The 13,765-nt window shown below is 38.0% G+C and overlaps 1 protein-coding gene across 1 annotated transcript in view; it reads left to right on the top strand.

Moving 5' to 3' along the window:
- LOC127839836 (LIM/homeobox protein Awh-like) overlaps nt 1-11,487 on the top strand; it is a 17,020-nt gene extending 5,533 nt beyond the window's left edge. The window contains exons 2-6 of the mRNA XM_052368225.1: nt 2,963-3,144; nt 4,326-4,537; nt 5,830-5,897; nt 6,982-7,183; nt 11,357-11,487. Coding sequence (XP_052224185.1) covers nt 2,963-3,144; nt 4,326-4,537; nt 5,830-5,897; nt 6,982-7,183; nt 11,357-11,487 — 795 coding nt within the window. The remainder of the gene's footprint in view (nt 1-2,962; nt 3,145-4,325; nt 4,538-5,829; nt 5,898-6,981; nt 7,184-11,356) is intronic.
- The last annotated feature ends 2,278 nt before the right edge of the window (nt 11,488-13,765 follow it).

The raw sequence follows: 13,765 nt of genomic DNA, 5'->3' as shown, positions 1-13,765 counted from the left end.
TTCGCTCGAAACATCTCGTGCAAGATGAAACCGCTTCCGGCGGTTTAATGAAATTCTAGTCGTGTTACATTTTATATGATTTAGATAGCGATTCGAACACGGGCGCTAGAGCCGATGTCATTAGGTTTTTAGTCTGTCAAAACGGCGGCAAATCAGAGAGGCAAAATCAAACTCCAATGCTTTACCCTCTCGTCGTCTAACATGCTATTCAAGTCAAGTGGCCTCTATTTGCATCTTATTCAAGCCGACAAAATCTAATTTGCCGCGAAGTTGTTGTTGAAACGTGGTGTGCAAGCTCAAGTGGGTCTGTCGGTCACGGAACAGTTCTAAGAAAACTATCACAGCTTATGGAATCATGTTAAACGTCGAAAATTGCTGCAAAAATTAGTTTGACAGAAAAGATTTTTTTATTGCTTTTCTATTTCTATTGAAAATATTATACGACAACGTGTTAACCAAAACTAACTTGTTTTGTACGCGCTATTAGGATACAATATTAAACAAATCTTCACAATAATGTTCATAGGCATGTCGATGCAATCTTTTAACCCATTTATGCCTAGTGGACTCTCCCATCCTTCAAATTTGGATGAATTTATTTCCAAAATTAGGGATGTCTAGTATATTTATTTCTTTATTTAGAATATTTCTTACAGAAATTCCTTTAAGCAAACAGCGCAGACCCTGATTAGACGCCGCCGCGTCTCAACTGGGTCTACGCTGTTTGCCAAGGCCTTTTTTCTAGACGCTAGGCATAAAGGGGTTAATTGAGCCCACTATTTTAACATGCACTACTATTTTAATTATTAAAAACGCATTTTTAAATTTATGTTTGTGCAAATATTTTACATTATTATATAAAGTCTATTTTGGTCCTTTTTGTCATATTGCCCTTTTCGTTCCCTTCATTTTGTCTTCAAGTCATTATTAATATTATTCTGTTTCATGACATACTAGTATTCAAATCTCTCAGATATATAAGCATTTGACAATTAATGTTAAATGCAAATAATCTATACATGCGTTAATAAATATTTTCGTTATTTTTGCTTTTGCTATTTCGATGTTTTCGTTCCCTTTGTTTCGTCTGCTAGTCCGTCTTTGTAATTAAGTATTATAATATATTATTTTAAACAATTCATATAGCAAGGTTTTTAAAACAATCTATATAGCAGATATTTTATTTTATTTCAGGCTCATACATTTACATCTATAACATAGTATATACAAGATATAAAAACACGTATATAGCAACATCTGTAAATGACCATTCAAATTTGAATTATAAGAGACTATAAAAAACAATCTAATATAATACAATGAACACATTTATGTCAAAACATAGTACATGTACCGGTATTCCGTGAATGAGTATTTGAGTGTGATTGTGTAAATAAAATAAGAGTGGTATGTGTGGGACTAAGGCAAGATCCTACCTTTACCTTTTTTAATCTCCGCTCTGTGAAATTTAAGCACGTGTCAAGCACGGGTAACCACGCCCCCGTATGCTCACCAGCACCAATCGGACTGTCAATCTCAACGCGCAATTCCCCAAATCCCTTGACAGTTTCATGATCGATAAATCGATCCCTGCCACGCGCCCGTAACGTCAAGTGCCGCAAAGAGTTAGCGTTCTTTATTCGCCATCGCCAGATGGCGTTACAAAGATCTACCCGGTAGGGGGCGTGCGCTAATGAACGGGATCAAATATTGGGATCGGGAACGTGTTTTCTCAAATTGGTCAATTTTATTATTCCCCTGATTGCTCGGGTAAATGGCACCGAAGGAAAACAGAGACTGGCACAAAAGCATCCGCAACTCCCGAAGGTGTCCGAATATCGGGTGTGATCGCAACTGACGGTATGTTTTTCGGACATCAAAAGGGATGCTTCGCAAGTTCTTTCAGCAGCGCAGCAAAAGAATTGCGCAAAGTTAAATGTAATGAATGCCTTAACTACGATTTTTTTTTCTGAAGTTCATACAAAAAGCCGTAGTTAGGTGATATTGCATTAACTCAGTCGTTGTCCTACTTCTCCCCATTATCCTATTTCTTATTTTTCTTCCTCGTGCCTATTCACCATAAGTTGCAACACCAACGGTGCCTATACCACGTGACTTTTTTCGGATCTGTGTTGGGAGAATAGAGCGCGACAAAGTTAACATTTTAAAGGATCTCTTTTTAAATATTTCATCATTTTTTAATGGGATAAAGTGGAGAGCCCGCTCATTCGTGAGATTTTTCTATAGTTATCACGATCTTTTTCAGCAAATAAGTATTTTTTCAGTTAAGTGCAACCGCGCGTTTGTAATATGAAGTCCCCACACTGATCGGACATTTTTCTAACCGTTTAAACGCGCGGTTGCTCTTTACTGAAAAAATACTTATTTGTTTAAAAAGATCATGATACCTATAGAAAACTCCTACGAATGAGCGGGCTCATTTAAAGGGATTTTTTAACGTTTTGGTTTATTGACAACATTTAAAAAATGTTTCAGATTCGCAAATTTTCGTTGTGATTTTGATATGTGTGAGGAAACAGTAATACTGAACATTTACCATGCTCTAAAATATCCACTATAATGCATTTTTCGGCGAATTAGAAAGCAGAAAATTATAAAGCGTTGCAACGCGAAACGATTTAATAATTTGGAAAGTTTTGTTATTGTCGTTAAGTTGTGTGACACTACGAGGATTGCTTATATAAAGCATAAAATACAACAAACTAATTATGAGCACGGATTGCCGAGTGGTCTAAGTGATAGACTTTTATTTTACTCTGATTCTATTTTACCAAACATTGATGCCTCTATAGTTGATTCTGAGTAATATGACCTTCCTCAAAACATATATAGCACTGATAAAGCAACTTACCGTTGACGTGATAACAACATATCAGGCAACATTATATCAGGTAGGTATTAATGTACATGTAGTGGTATGATAAAACGTTCTCTTTTGCAGACGGATGACGACGTCTGCTACGGTTGTGGGCTGCACATCGCAGACCGGTTTCTGCTCAAGGTAAACGACCAGTCATGGCACGTGCAGTGTCTGCGCTGCTGCGTGTGTCACGTGGCGCTGGACCGACAGAACACGTGCTTCATGCGCGAGGACAACATCTACTGCAGGCTTGACTATGCCAGGTAGAGGCTGCTCATTTTGTTGAGGCGGTTTGAGAGGGACTGTTTTTGTACCTTTTAAATGGACGTTCTCAAATTATTTACACTCGTAACGTTATTTGTGACGAGTAACCGAATTAAAGTATGCTTCACTTAAAGAAACGATACGCTCAGTGTAAATAATTATAAAATGACAAAAACGGACGCATCACCAAACGATATCGAAACTAATTATTCAAAGTCGTATGGGGAACGAACTTTAAGTAGATCGTGATTTCCCAATAAAAACACATTATATGGGATAGTTTGATTCAAAATTAAGTGTTTAAGGTCAAGCATAAACTAAATTTTGAAGTTTTTTTATTTTTGAAATTGGTATTTTCGTTTTGCATTCATGATAAATGAACGGATAACATTTTATTCTGTTAAAAAGTTTCAATAAAATTTGACGGAATTAAATTTCCTCGAGCACACGCCTTTTTTCGAACGTGAAATGTCAAGCAATTACATCGGAATTGTGTACTTTGTACAGACTCATTCTTGCTGCTAGAGAAGTTCCGAATGAATATTTAACCGTATCAAAATTACGGAAATTTAGTTACGTCCTTCCGACTTTGCCCCGAAATTAGCCCCAATTTACCCACCTAATCAACCCATTGAACTCCTGGCTTGTTAGTCAAACAGACGACGAAAAATCAATTCCAGAAATCCTCTGTCAATGCAGACGGCATGTAATCTGCGTCCCGCGAGATATTTCTACGTCGTGGAAGTCGCAAATACATCATTATTTCCTGTCCATTGAAAAAATGGCTCTTTGTATTGTTTTTTTCCTAAAGATCTAAACTTGTACAGGATTTTGGAACAAATTCAGTCTGACTATACATAATGTATATGACTATAATACAAACAAAATAGAATGTGTGTTCACCAATACCGAGATAACATGTTTTTTAGGAAAAAACATCATACATTTAATACGAAACATGTCCCCAATCTTCCCGCCGGCATTTGATTTCTTAATAGAATACGAAAAGTTTTACTTATAGTTACGACATTTAATGGTATAATGTAAAATGCAAAAATATTTTTAAAGGAGTCTATAAGCCATATATGTTATTGTAATGTAATTACACATAATTATAGCGAGAAATAGTATATAAAATTCATATTTTCGAATCGCCGAAACACTTCGTTTCCATTTTCAGAGAGTTCGGTGCAAAATGTGCGAAATGCTTCCGGTCCATCCAGCCGACGGACTGGGTGCGCCGCGCACGCGAGCACGTGTATCACCTCGCATGCTTTGCGTGCGACACGTGCAAGCGGCAACTGTCGACGGGCGAGGAGTTTGCGTTGCACGGTAGCAAGGTTCTGTGCAAACCTCACTACTTGGACGTGCTGGAAGGCGGGCCACATAAGGGTACGGCATAGTCATCATTGTTATCATTATCACCCCTACCAAGTCATCATCACCATCATCACCATCATCATCATCATCATCATCATCATCATCATCATCATCATCATCATCATCATCATCATCATCATCATCATCATCATCATCATCATCAGCAGCAGCAGCAGCAGCAGCAACAGCATTAGCAGCATCTTTAACGCGTATATAGAACACTGTAGTTTATGTTCATATAGAGCCGTATTTCTTAATACAAAGGCGTAGGTTTTTAATTAGGGGAAATAAGAACATGCTAAGGGCAAATTACCGTAAAGAATATTCGCAACTTTGTAAAGTTATGTATATAAAGATGCGGACTTGTTTTAAATCAGAATTAAACGAAGCAATTTATCATGATTCTACATTCGATAAAAATTGAAGAATTCTACATTCTGATGAAAAGAACATATTAACAGTTAATGGAACTAAATAGATTCGTTTATTTAAAAACAATCACTCGGTGTTTATATGACTTGTAACTATGGCAAACGGAAAATTAGAATTAAGTCTGAAAATCTGTATTGTATAAATGTTTTTCACATTAAAAACCACAAAACGCTATAATAATTAGTGGGCATTAATCAACACAAGCCATTCTTTACGCATCGCTTTCCCCCAAACCAGACGAAAACATGCTATCAAACATTTCGCGTCAAAGGTGAAAAATTTCAAGTAAATGTTGTTCAACAGCGCTTCAGTTCAATGGATTTTATATCACATTTATGCAATTATTATCTGCGGCCATGTTTAATTACCTCTGCTATCAACCAATCAAATGGTCGTTTGTCATTTAGCCCGGTATTATCAATATGGCTGCCGTGAAAACAGACAGCGTTTGGCAGTAATTCTAACCTCAAGGGTATTGCGGGATTTTTGTTTCAATAAAATTAAAATAAACGCAGCATTTTAAAATTTACACGCCCATCTTGAAATTCACAACCGCAGTCTGGCATGTTCTTTGAACATTTACTGCTTCTCTGCGTAACCGCGGTATTTATTCACGGATGAAATTTTTCAAGCAGCAGAAAGACTATGAAATAAATTGCTCTTTAAATTGTTTATGCATTGAATACCGGTAATTGAAGTCCGTTATACAAAGCCGCGAGGAATGCAATCATTGATTTTAAAGACATTCCTTCCATTCGGGTACCATGTTTATTTGATGCAACAGTTTTTCAACAAAAATATTCATTTAAATTAACATAATTATTTTACTTATTTTTCTGCAATTTGATTATTTATTTGTTGCCTGCTTTCAGATTCCGATGCGTCACAGAAAACCAAAACCAAACGAGTGCGGACAACGTTCACAGAAGAACAGATTCAGGTTCGTAAAGGAGTCATTTTAAAAACGTGCGTCATTAATAAATGTATTGCACATTATTTCCAAATTAAAACTGACATACTTTTGCTCAATTCTGACCAATCAACTGGTCCACGTACCATTCAAAAGTTAGACGGACTGACCTACACCAATAATAATAAGATATAACAATCAGTTTCTTCTCCTTCCAATGGGAACCCTCTGATTCGTCGCCCACCATGATCTTTCTTTAAATCCCATCACAATAATGAAATGCAAGGCAGTCCAAGAGACAACTATATACCCCAACCTTGAAGTGATGACCTTGAGTTTGAGGCAGCGTGATTGACTCATGACTTCCTGACATGTTCTTAATAAAATTGTGGTCAAGTTTGTGGAAATGATTCAAAAGGTATAGGAGCTATCAAGAGAATTATGACCATTACCTTGAACCGGCATGACCGACCCCAGCCTTCCGCACGCCGTTTCAATGACCTTTACATTCTGGCCAAGTTTGTAAAAATTCATTCAAACAGTATGTGTGATTTGAAGCTGACACCAAAATAGAGGCTTAAACTTTTGACCTTTATTTATGACATTGACCTTGTAGCGGCGTGACTAACTCGTGTCTAATTCACATCGCCTCGATTATCTTAACATTGTAACCAAGTTCCATTTAAATCCTTTTAAGTGTTTAGGAGATATGGATCGGACAAGAAAATAGTGGATCAAACTTTTGACCTTGAAGTATTATGTTGACCTTCAGCCGGCGTGACTGTCTCATGCCTTCTGCAAATCCTCTAAATTAATTTGACATTTAAGTAAAGAGTCAAAAATCTTTCAAAAGATACAAAACTAGAGGCTCAAACATTTGACCTTGAAGGTGACCTCGACCATAAGACAGAATGTAACACTCAAGCCTTCTGCATGTCGCCTCCATGACCTGAACCTTTTAGCCAAGTTTCATGAAAAGCCCTCAAAGTGTATACTACATGTGTGTATATAGGCGTAAATTAAGTAAAAAACAAACAGCATTTGCGAAGTGGGACTGACAGTCTGTATTCACACATGTTTATGTAAACATACAAAACAAATGTTTTGTCTTCAGGTTTTGCAAGCCAACTTCCAGCTGGACTCAAACCCGGATGGTCAGGACCTGGAGCGAATCGCGCAGATCACGGGCCTGAGCAAGCGCGTGACACAGGTCTGGTTCCAGAACTCTCGTGCGCGCCAGAAGAAACAACAACAACAACACACCGGAAATCACTCCAGTCCGGGCTCTCTGACGTCACAAAAGATGGAGATGGATGGTAAGTGCGGCTTGGCATTAATTCGTAAAATGGAATAACCCAATGCAGATCTTAGCTTGGTGTTCATGTCTACATGGGACACTTTGGTAATTTGGTATCTTAATAAAACGTCTACGTTATTATATTAACTTTGTAGAAATTAAACGAAAATTAATAGAAATTTACATTTGTAAAATAATGTTAAATATGATTGTGGAAATTTAAGAAGATGAATGTGTTTAATCAGTGTATGATTAGCCTTTTTTTCTAAATAATTAACAATCATTGTCTATTTTTTTACAGCTGATTGTCACTGGGGAAACACGTCAGACAGCCAGGATAGCAACAACATCTCTTTCTCCGATTGAGCATGCGCAGTGGATCTTATCCATAATTGGCATGCGCAGTGATCATGCGCACATCACACTCCAGGGATATAAAATATACACCACGTGGTACTCGCCAGAATGAAAGATATTCCAGCATATGCAGGCCATAAACGTCATGGAAGAATATTCAAACATTCACAGAATTGCTTTATATGCCTGTTTGCAGATATTGGCCCATTATTCGACGGTTATACGTTACACATCATTCAAGAATAATTCGCAAATGCAATACAACGCATTATAAATGCGTATGTACTAACGCATATCTCATAGTATTAAACACGAATCAATCGATACCATTGGAATTCAATCATCGCATTGTGCAATATTTGTGGACAATTACCTCTCTTTTTGAGGAAAGTGACGTAATCGCCAGCGAGACTTCTGCGACGTCATTTAAAGACGTCAATTATGAAAAAGTGACTTAAATTCATTCATTGTACGACATATTTTGTGCGAATGACTAAAAACGTCATTTAAGACGTTAACTCGCTAAGTGACTAAAATGGCGTCATTTCTCTCGTCCTGCAGGGCAAAAGAGACGCTATTCCTTGCGCTACATATGAAAAATGGACTACAAAACACATTTTTTGATGACTTCTGCCGCTTATGACTAGAGTGGCTTAGTTTTGTTTTGTCGCTGATTGCTTAATTACCGTAACAGCGAACATTCGCACATCACACTTCCGGGATATACGATATACATCACGTGGTACTTTCCAGAAGGACAGATATTCCACCATGTGCAGACTTTAAACGGAATGGACTACTAAGCAAAATATTCAACCAGTAACAGGAGTGCAGTACTTGAGAATTTGCTTATATTGGCCCAATAACAGATGGTTATATGTTTAACATGATTCAACAATAATGCGCAAATACAATACTTCGCATTATAAATGCGTTTTTACTAAGGCATAATTCATAGTAAACAAGAATCCATCGATTCCATCAAAATTAAATCGTCATAGCTTGTAATATTCTAGTTTAGTGACCAGAATATCATATTTACGTCATTGTGACGACATCCGCATAGTCCAGGGTGCAGGATCAACGGGGTTCACAGCGGTTTACACACGGGCTGGACATAATGTGAACACACCGTTAAGAACTTTATTTTTGCAAATATCTCAATATTGAAATACATCAGCAAAAATATTTAGTGCAGTCTTTATTTCAGTTAGTGCCTATATCTTTAGATGTAAGAATAAATAATTTTTCAAGCCCGCAATCGGTGTCAAAATTTCACGTTGCTTGCATAACCGTGTACATGAATGCGTTACACATCGAAGTTTTAGCCAAGAACACAAGCTTATTAAGTAAAGAATTCTGACGTATTTCACATTGCCACAAGCAGCATAAAAACTGTCTTTTATGCACTAGTTGAAATTCTTAAGGAAAATTGTTTAAACAATTTATTTGAAGAGAATCAGTACATACCGGTGTGTCAACATCCATTAACATTAAATTGTAAACCCCACAACGTCACGAGATCTTTCAACCCGCAGTCATAACTGTGTGGAAAATTCCATTTCTTTTTTATGAAAGTGACGTCGTCGCAAGGAGACCTTCTGTGACGTTATTTTAAGACTCAAAATATGAAAAAAAAAAGTTAATTAAATGATGTTTTACGGCACATTTTGTTAGAATGCATACAAATACGTCATTAAAGACGTCAAAATCGCCATCGGACTGAACTGGCGTTATTCCTCTCGTCATGTACACCAGCAGAGAATACAAAGTTTCAACTTCAAACGTTACTTATGGCAAAGTAATTACAAAGACATTATTTGTTAGGTTACATATGGCAAAGTAATGACAAAGACGCTATTTCTTAGGTTACATATAGCAAAGTAACCACAAAGACGCTATTTCTTGCGTCACAAATGGCAAAAGGACTAAAAACACAGTTATGTGATTACTTGCGCCACTAATGACTATAGTTGCTTAGTTTTGTTGAGTCGCTCACCTTTTTATTTTACTACCAGTATAATAACGGAATTTCTAGCTTTAAGTGTAACAATTTGATTTTTTTTTAAATCACACAATTTATAATTTGTCAGTAACTATTGCGACGAAATTTTCGTCGCATTAATCTTATTTTCTTACCGAAGACATGTCTTTGGCATTACAATCTCTGGAATCGCTTATTGATGTCGGAGAACACTGACTGAACATAATCACTGCTATCATGCACGCAAATACGTTGCCATGGAAACCACGTGTTGATATGACATTTTTTTGTAATACCGTATAGTTGGCAAGCAGACTATTAAAACATGTGTGGTCGCAACTCAAACTTAGTGTACATACTATAGTGTAGGCTTTAGTAGTGTTCGTACACTGAAACGCTTTTATAAACAGAAACAGAACGGGACAGAAAGGTTATTCATATAACTTGAACATGTCCAGTTCATCGTTATGTATACAAAACTGAACATATAAAAGCAATAAGCACTTGCATAGACGTGCGAAAGTGACCAAAATAGTATATAACATGGTGTTAAAAATGAACTTAGGCAATTATATAACTCCTCGTTTGCATTCAATGCCTCAGTTCTCATTTTAAAAGCATTTTACGATGTATAATGATACGAGCCTCATTACGGAAATATCGGGCTTAATGCATGTGCGTTAAGTACCGTCCAACATAAGCCAGTGCAGTCCGCACACGCAAATCAGTGACGACACGTTCCGCTTTCGGGTATTTTGTATTCAAAGGAAGTACATGTATATTCTAAAAAAACAATCCAGTTTTCGGCGTAAAGATAAACTCGACAGGCTAATCTGAAGCGACACTTTACGCATATTTATTAAGCCCCGTTTTCTCAGAACGCAGCTCATATAAAGAAATATTTAGGCTTATGTTCTTGTATATGTTATGGGGTTTGAAAGGTCTGGGGTTTATTATGTTAATTCATTGATATTCTGCTTAGTTTTTACGATGACTGAATTGCTCATCGATATGTAAACTGACATTATACACTTTGTGGAATTTATCAATGGATAATTGCAACACAACATTTAATGAACTAACTTTGAATATACACTTTTTAAGTGTATATATTTATACGCTGTTTTAGCTAACTTGTTGTCTTTACATTTGTTTGTTTTCCTTGATTGTGAAGAATTATATATTTAACGATCGTTTGATTTTGTTGTTTTAATAAAATGCTATCACTGTACACAACATCTTCTTTATTATTATCGTGACGCCCAAACCAGACCGTGCATAGAGTACAATGTTGGCTTTGACATATTTTTCTACAATAACCAAAACATTCGTCTTTTTAGTTAGTGTTCGTGTGTCGAATGAATAGATATCGTTGCAGGAATTTATCAAAGCGCTGAAGGCACTGAAGTTGTTCGCTGTTGTCGTCCTTGATTAGCTTGTGCGCAATCCACAGGCTAATCAGTGTGCCCATGTTAATTTTATTTGACGAGCATTAAGCCCCGTTTTCCCTGAAAGCAGCCAATATGTACAGATTTCAATGATAAACACTAGACTGGCCAATGTCGTCTTACAAGCTGGTATATACACTCACTGCTAGAGGGTATATTCACTCACTGCTAGAGCAGAATCATTTGTCGTCTGCTGCAGACAGGCAGCGGTAATCGTCCCTAGCAGAGTGAGTTGCGGTTCTTACCGTACTTAAGGCTTCTAAGCACATACTGATTTGCAAGCTCGGTCAGCAGCTGGAGCGTGCGCGTCGCGACCGAGGCTAGAGTCGCCCGCAGAAGATTTCCTCACCTGTACATATTTCCTTATAGAGGGAAACTTCTGCGGGTGGCTCTGCAAATCCAGCTGAGTCCGTCACCCCGGACGTCTTCCACATTGCTGTGATTGCTGTCTTCCCCAAGATGCAGCGGTCTCGTCAACCGCTTTATATCGTCGGGAGTTCGCTGACCCGTACCTGCCAGAGGTCCCGTCTGTAGAGGGACGGGGATAGTGGGACAGCAAAATCACCAGTGTGGAGGAAATACGGGGCGGACCAGGGGTTGCTTTTCCCGGGTGGGGGGAGTCTCAGAGCAGCCCCAAGAACATCGAGGGGTGACTTTATATAGGGGCCCCGGGACGGCGGTACTCAGTGCGCTCAGCGCACTGGGGAAACCGTCTCGGGGATAAGACGACGGCCGGTGTCGACAAGTGGGGCCATAAAGGCGGAGCTGTGTGCTGCAGTCCCTTGGCGGTGCTGCGTTCAGACATGAATTTGTCTTGAGATTGTCTATCTACCAGTGCACATTAAGGTCTCATTGGCCACCGTGCACTGGTCTATTTGGATCTAAATTATATCTTATACCGGAATACCCGGGAAGCCGGTGTAAATTTTGACCTACTTTGGCACAAAATAAATCTTTTCCCCCTGAAAGGTCACAGGGGCAGGTCCATCCTTAATGACTCCGTGAAGGGGCTCGAATTGACCTGTAAATAAACCCTGAACAAAAAACAAACAAACTGATTTTCAAAATATGCTCTGTAAATTTAGCTGGCCGCTAACGCGACCAACTAAAAATGAACCGTTAAACTATATTTAGATTCACATCGTACATGCATGATTTACATGCTGGCGAATTCGACTGTACAGCCTTTTCTATTTCAGAATTAAATATCTGGCTTATTTCGAATTTTTCGACACATGTTCTTCTGACCTTTTATTTTCATTTATATTCAAATATATGTTTGATAAGTTTTTTGCACATTTTATATAAATTAATACATATTTGACAAAATCGTATAATCTCGCTTTGACGGTTCATTTTTAGTTGGTCGCGTTAGCGGCCGACTAAATTTACAGAGCATATTTTGCAAATCAGTACTGTATGTGCTTAGAAGCCTAAGCTACGGTAAGAACCGCAACTCACTCTGCTAGGGACGAATACCGCTGCCTGTCTGCAGCAGATGACACATGATTCTGCTCTAGCAGTTACTGTATATATCAGCTTGTAAGACGACATTGGTCAGTCTAGTGTTTATCGTTGAAATCTGTACATATATAGGCTGCTTTCTGGGAAAATAGGGCTTAATGCACGTCAACTAAGATTAGCATGGGCACACTGATTAGCCTGGGCAATGCGCACAAGCTAATCAAGGACGACAACAGCGAACAACTTCAGTGCCTTCAGCGCTTTGATAAATTCCTGCAACGATATCTATTCATTCGACACACGAACACTAACTAAAAAGACGAATGTTTTGGTTATTGTAGGAAAATATATACGAAAATCGTCGTCACAATCGGCTCGGGGCGCTAGTTTGTCTTTGCTGCATTTTATGAAATTCGTCTTTAATGTATACTTTTTCTTGCCTATTTTTTGCTATTGTAACATATTTTATCAATATACATGTATTACAATTTAACACATGTACAAAATCGTATAATCTCGCTTTAATAAAAGAAGTTCTAGCAAAACAACTGAGAACACAAAGATTTTACACAAGTTTTGCCAGGCACAACACACGTACGAGTATTTACAAACAATAAGTCGCAAACATCGCATAATTTATAGTTTTCGCCCTGATGTCCGATTTTTACCCCGACAGATTATTTAAATAGAGGGCAATATACAGTTATATATGCATACAATTATTAACAATACTTAATACCCCCAATACACCGACTCCGTTCGAAGTAGGTTCTGAAAAATGTTACTTAACGGGCTCGAACTGTGTGAGAACGGAGTGATCGTAGAAGCAACGTGTTACGAACTGTCTTCGAACTTTGTGGACGCATTGAACGGGGTTGAACGGGAGAGGTGTTTCAGAACTTTGAGCCTACTCAAAATTTTCTTCCGATCATCCCGTTCTACAATTAAAGGTAGTAACAACGTACTGGAAACGGAATGGACGTACTAAGAACGGATAGGTCGTATTAAGGTCGAGTTAAGAACGTGCCAGAACGTAGTGCGATCGGACCGAAATTACCTGTACGATGCCACACAGATCGAGTCCGTTTCTGGTCCGTCCAATCCGTTCTCAGACAGACCGATCCCGTTCGCACTACGTCTCAAGTACGATCTTGTTTCGTGAAAATAAATAGAAACTAAAAGATAAGTTTTACAACGTTTGCAACACATTCTACGAGTTCTCAGTACGTTCTTAGTACGTTGTACTCGTTTAAAGGAGTTCGCAGTAGGTTCCAAGTACGTTGTACTCGTTTAATGCAGTTGCTACAACGTTCAAACCGTAAATACAATACGTTCAGACAATGTGCAT

Source organism: Dreissena polymorpha, chromosome 7 (genome assembly GCF_020536995.1).
Source record: "Dreissena polymorpha isolate Duluth1 chromosome 7, UMN_Dpol_1.0, whole genome shotgun sequence".
Lineage (NCBI taxonomy): Eukaryota > Metazoa > Mollusca > Bivalvia > Myida > Dreissenidae > Dreissena > Dreissena polymorpha.
This window is presented reverse-complemented; position numbering and strand designations above follow the sequence as displayed.